Here is a 6,307-nt window from a genome sequence, read left to right as displayed (position 1 = left end):
CAGTAAAAATAGGAAACACACATTTGAGCTGTTTGAGTCCTAAACACACACTAGATCATGTTCTAATGAAATAATATCCTCCCAATAATAAAACAGAGGAGGCAATGTCAGCCACTTTTGAATCCACACATGGCCTACCTGATGTCCGAACTGATTGCAGGGCACACCCAGAACAACGAGTCCCTTGGCGGAGTACCGACTGTGGAGCTCGTTCATCTGAGTGTAGTCCCTGGTTGTTGTTCCTCATAGAGACGCCACATTCTCAATGAGCACAACTTTCCCCTTCAGTGCAGAGAAACTCAACATTTCTCCAGACAGCAGCTTAGCTGTCAGGTTGTAAAACCTTTTCACGTTTCCAGCCATTCTCACGAATTCTGAGTTCACTGCACGAACTAGCTCTATATAGTCTAGTTTAAAAACGCGCAGTTTATCTGTGAGAGGGCGGTCCAATGTCAACATGTTAACTTTAAGGCCAGCCCTTGTTTTTAGTCGTTGGGCGGACCACAACGGTTAACTTCCTATTTAAAATTAAATTACTTGTTCCTTTATTTTTATTTTTAATATCCATAAAATTCAATCTCAATAAATGTTTACAGATTTCATTATTTTAATTCTTGAATTCCCACTCACAAGGCTTTTCCACTTTAAAAAAGTGGCCTGTGATCATAAATTAAATATAAATTATTAACCAGATATGGTAAATCAGGTGAGCTAACGTTTCTAATGGTTGACTACATTTGTTTCTGATCACTATTCAAATTAAAGTCTCGGAAATGTTGTGTCTGTCTATAGTTCACTGACTTTAACTTCCGATTCAGAAAGAGTTTCAAACAGTGGCAATGACGGGCGACACAATAATGTAGGCCGCTTAAAACAAAAGTTAAACATTTATTTACCATTTATCAAACGACCGGTGTGAATATCGACTGTACACACATAAACAACCAGTAAATCTGACTCATATAAATATGTCTGACATGAACATGTTTTCTTTCTAAGAGTTTTACAAGTTTATTTAGAACAAAAGTCACCACCACCCCCCCCTCCGGTCGGCATTAATGGTATCTTCCAGGAAGTCCCGTGCAATGTGCACTCTCTGATGCTCTAAATTCAGTCAAGGGCAATTTCCAACTGAAAAACAACACAACATTTACTTAAAAATGTTCGACTTTTACAGCAAATACAACTTTGTTAAGTGTTCAGAAGAAGCTAGCTGAATAACGGAAGCGGCTCCTCCTGTTAGACAGCTAACATGTCAGAGTGGCTCAGTGTGTGTGTGCTCCTGAGCCTGTTGTTGGGTCTTATAACAGGAGCTGCTTACATGTTGTACTCGGGACTCCTCTCAGACATTGTCGTACTAACTGGCTCTCCTCCCATAAAGAAGATTACTTTCGCCTACAAATTCAAAGATGGACCGTACGAAAAATGCGGGCAACTTTTTAAGGAGTCTCACAACATTGGACCAAAGCTTTCATGTATCGCAGTATTTTATGATGACCCTACAAAGGTAACACATTACACACGACACTTAGTAGGATGGGAGTTTCTTTTAGCCATGTTTTCAGTACTTTACTCAGTAGTTTAGCACTAAAAACCATGCAGATTTTACTATGGAAAGCGTGTCGACCGCTAGATGGCGATAATGTCATTCTGTTTAAATGGGTGGAAGATGATGCCTTATTTCTCAGCAGGTAGTCAACTTCATTTATCCAGTTAAAATGTTTGTTTTCACAATGAATAATCGGTTCAGTGGTATTTCATGTTGTCTTGACATTGTGTCTTATTTCTATTTTTTCCTCAGCATTTTTTGGCACTTGTGACTATTTTTGTATGTTTTCCCTTGAGCAACATCATAGTACATCTGGCCAGGGTGTGGTGTGTTTTCTGGATTCAGATGTCATAAAATATTATCCAAATGCATTTTGGGGTTGTTAATTTAATGTCCTGAGATGTACTCATAAACCAGAGCTTAACTTAACATCTACGAGACTCCAAAATGTTCAATATTTAACAATACATCACAAAATAAAGAACATTTGAATAAATACAAAACGTTTTGAATCAAAGCAATAAACTGTTCACCTGCTAACCGCATGAATCACTATAAATCAACAAATTGTTAAAAATACTATAGAATTTAATTATTTTCACAATTAATTTAGTTTGATTTGGCTGATTTCACAGTTTAAATAAGATCTTTTGAGTCTAGATGCCAGACTCAGTTCATATGCAAATCAGCTGTAGCCTATGAGAGCCTCAGTCAGCATCTGCAACTGCTGGTGTGATATGTACGTGTTTGAGTGGTGTTATGGTGATGTGATGTGTTGGATGGCCACAATGCAAATAAGCCATTAGGGAGTGTAACTACAGTTGTGCAGAGTTGCAGTGTATTTTTTATTTTTTGTATTAAACATATTCCATCAATCAATTAATTAGGTTTTCCACACTGGGTATGTTGGATTCGCCCTCTGACAGTCAGATGACTAGCTTGTCTTATTAGCTTGGGGATTTCTCAGCAGCAGCTAGTTGTCTAATTCCGAATTACATTGACATTGATGTTGCTGTAGCTGAGAGAAGCTGCTGTGACAGTACAGTGTAGTGTAAGTGTCACTGGGAAAAAAAAAATGCCAGTATGAAATAAAACGGAGCACTTTGAAGTTATGAAATATGAATTCCAGTGAAACTGTTGTAGTGACAATAATAACGATGAAATGTGGATTTTCATGTAATTTATTTTATAGCATAAAGTTCCATAAAGATCAATGGTCCAAATGGGGAAGCTTATTATGGCACTGGAGCTCTTGTGGTCTCCTTTACTGTCACACCAGAGCTGCTAAAAGCACAATTAGTTAGTTGGATCCTTCTGTGAGATGTCTTTCCTCCATTCCCAACCATTCCCTGGGTGAACTCATCCATCCCAAAATCTTAGTGTCTATACGCAGTAGGAAGCAATATCTGCTGGGTCTGTATTCCTGATACCTAATCCTGAACACTCTCTGGGGTCTCCAAAGCCATGTGGTGCAGGTTCCCACTTTTTAAAGCAAGTCCAGCATGAGTTGTTTTTTCAATAGGCCCCAACAGAACAAGAGGGAATGAAAGGAGTAACACATTGAAATGGTTAAGCAGTACAGTTTTGATGCACTGCTGAGGGTCTGGAGGTTCGGGTAACAAGGGTGGAAAACAGGGTTCTGACAGATTTGATCTTTACAAATGTGCATCTGCTGTAGTACAAGTTAATATCGACTGTAGAACACTGTATGTAGCCGTCATACCCACAGCAAACTGCTGCTGCATGGCATAGAAACACTTTAATACACTGTGATAACATGCAATGTGGAGCTGGGAGATTAGCTATCATCAAGATATCTTGAATATTGTAACGATAATAGGATAAAAATAATAAAGGGCTTTATATATTAGAAACAGGTAATAGTAATCAATTAGTTGATCAACAGAAAATCAACAATCAATTAACCATTTAAGTCATTTATTAAGCTAAAATGCCTGTCGAGATTAGTTAAGTTAAGGACTGTTGGTCAGAAGAAGAAGCAATGGGAACGTGAGCTGGACACTTTACTGGCATTTCATAGAATAAACAGATAACCAGTTAATAAAGATAATTTTTATACAGAGAGACACCTTTTAAAAACTTTCAATAAAAAACATTATAAACTTAATAAACTGGCAGCTCAGTGTGTACATGTAGAACAAAGTCACATATTAGTAACTATACCTGAGCGAATGATTGATCAGTGTGTTCCTTGGCTATTATTGGTGATTATTTCTTCCTTTCAGTAGAAGTCAAACCATAACTATGGAGGTTTTGAGTCAACTTTACTGTGATATTTCCTCTTTAACCCCAAATCTAATATTAAAGGTTCTGTCTCTGAACTATTCCGATATCTACCATTTTGAGAACCAACTTTCAACAGTATTGACTTAAGTGGCACTTTTTAAACCTGCCACAGCCTGATGCACAACAACCTGATGGAATGTAACCAGAGTTTAGTGGTGGACTCTTCCCAGCTCTGCTTCAAAACCCTTTTGTTATGCTCATCCTCTTTTTCCCAAGCCGGCAATTAGGCTAGCAGTGGGTCCTAGTTCCTCTGCGCAGTCACAGCCAAGTCCTGATCTAAGTAAAAATAATTGGCGTAATGATCACAGCTCATTAGCGTCCGAGCCTCAGGATGCCATTCAGTCGCAGCGTCAGGAGCCCTAGAGAGTACTTTCAGATGACTGTTATTTGGTGTCTAAATAGTGAGGCACTGTCCATTGATATTTGCAGAGAGAAAGACTTTCAAAAGTGCAGCTGACAGAAGATAAGTGTCGGCAACGCTTGTCTCACTCTCTGTTCTCTGTTTTCTCACTTTTACCTCCTTTAATCACTTCCTCTGGAGAAACAAAAGACCTCAACAAGGGCTTAAGTTGGTCCTGAGATGGTTGCCATGGATACAGGGCTGGAGCAGCTCTGTCTGTTCCTTCAAACGGCAAACACATATTCTGGGCCCCACTCACTAAACCCTTCTTCTCCACCAGCCTCTTCACGGTTTCAAAGCCAGGGGGTTTCTGACCCAGTGCGCCCACTTCACCTCTACCCTGCAGCTCTCTTTTCCCTCTCCTCCCTGTCTGCGGCAAACTTTGGCAAACGTCAGCGGGAGGTAAGGGAGGTGGATCATGTCGTTTTTTTTCTGTCAGACTCAATATTCAGAGTAAGCGATAAGGGTCATGGTTTTTGCGGTCCTTGAGACATGGTTTGTCTAAATAAAAATCTGGATGACACATGTGTCTGCCAATCTTCAGGGACCCATGTTTGGGTCACAGTGTGTTGAAAGCTGTGGGCATGGCAACTGGAGGAGGGGGCCGGTCAGGAAGTGTGTATCAGTCCGAATGTCTTTGTGATGAATAATGAAATAGGAGAGAATCTCTCTAATACTTGCCCTTTCAGAAAGTCATAGTAAAACATTTGCAGTCATTTGAAATTGATGAAATTTGCAAGCCCGAATCTGTGTGGAAGATACTTTGTATGCTAGTGGAGATAGTTTGCCTTTCTTACCCTGTTGCCTTACCGAAGTCAGTTCAGCCAGTGTGCCACAGAGACATGCAACCATGGTTCCTTCAGTAGAATTTTGGAAACTTTTTGCTTCAGATGAGCTGTCAGTGTATTGAAGAAACATCAAAAGACAGCACACTTGTGTCTTGATGAGTGCAGAGAGGCAAAACAAAGATTGTGGACAGAGGCTTGTGCTTTTGGCGGTGGTTCTTTGTTCTGGACTCCCTACATGGATCCCTGTGATGATTAATAAATCTGCTTGGCTCAGACTTCCTACTGCGAGCCCCCAAAACATCTAATGTGTCAAAAATATCCTCATGTGTAAAGTTTTCCAAAATATACTTACAATAAGCTTAGTCAAGGTGATAACTGGATATATAAAACCAAACCAAACTGAAAACCTGACTCATGTAGTGACACTCACTATTATCGATTTGGAGTGTTGAGTAGCTGTTTATTTAGGTATTGTGGGCATTTGGTTGAGATAATCTCTATTTCTGTGAAGCTTTATTGAATCCACCCTTCATAATCTCCACTGAGCACCCAAAGCATTATGATACCTGGTTTACTGGACAATCAAGGTGTGGCTTACCTGTCATCACTAAAGCATCACATCAAGTCGAGTCAGTTTTATTTATATATCCCAATACCACAAAGCACTTTGCCTCAAGAGGCTTCACAATTGGTACAGCAAGAAATGGAAGAAACCTCAGGAAAAGCAACTGTGCATCATATGTACGTATGTTTTGTTGTTTCATGCTTGACATCAGTGCCAACGCATGAGATGAAAAGTAAGCATTCAAAAAGCTAGAACTTAAAGTAGAAGATCGATCTGCTCCTCTTCATGCATTAAAACAAAATGGCAAGAGGAAAAGATGCACGTAATGTGAGCTTGGAAACTGGTCTCAACTCAGAATGAATGCAGTGTTTATTTTCCCACAACTCTACTCTGCTTGGGAATAGGGCTGGAAACTAACAAGTATTGTTTACCTTATTACAAAGATGAATAATTTAAGATCCTTCTCTGCAACTTACAATTTTTTCATTATGTGCAGAATATTTTCTCAATTAATTGTTAAATTGTTTGGTCTTTAAAATGTAATGAAAAATGGCCATCGCATTTTTCACGAGTCAAGTGTTTTGTCTGACCAACAGTCCAAAACCCAAAGGTGTTCAGCTACAGAATTTTGGCACCTGTTGCTTGAATTTAGCTCTCACAATTATTAGATGATAAAAAAGTTGCAATTTTCTGCTGAT

General features: G+C 39.3%; 2 protein-coding genes across 2 annotated transcripts in view; one reads left to right on the top strand and one right to left on the bottom strand.

Moving 5' to 3' along the window:
• LOC118328341 (glutathione peroxidase 2-like) overlaps positions 1 to 460 on the bottom strand; it is a 1,827-nt gene extending 1,367 nt beyond the window's left edge. The window contains exon 1 of the mRNA XM_035662027.1: positions 139 to 460. Coding sequence (XP_035517920.1) covers positions 139 to 459 — 321 coding nt within the window. The 5' untranslated portion in view covers position 460. The remainder of the gene's footprint in view (positions 1 to 138) is intronic.
• Positions 461 to 1,093: 633 nt separating this feature from the next.
• LOC118328338 (testis-expressed protein 264) overlaps positions 1,094 to 6,307 on the top strand; it is a 33,589-nt gene continuing 28,375 nt past the window's right edge. The window contains exon 1 of the mRNA XM_035662024.1: positions 1,094 to 1,507. Within this exon, the coding sequence (XP_035517917.1) occupies positions 1,253 to 1,507 (255 nt within the window). The 5' untranslated portion in view covers positions 1,094 to 1,252. The remainder of the gene's footprint in view (positions 1,508 to 6,307) is intronic.

Source organism: Morone saxatilis, unplaced genomic scaffold (genome assembly GCF_004916995.1).
Source record: "Morone saxatilis isolate NCDOM2014 unplaced genomic scaffold, NCSU_SB_2.0 Contig18, whole genome shotgun sequence".
NCBI lineage: Eukaryota > Metazoa > Chordata > Actinopteri > Moronidae > Morone > Morone saxatilis.
The sequence above is the reverse complement of the archived record's forward strand: the minus strand, read 5'-3'. Positions and strand labels throughout refer to the sequence as shown.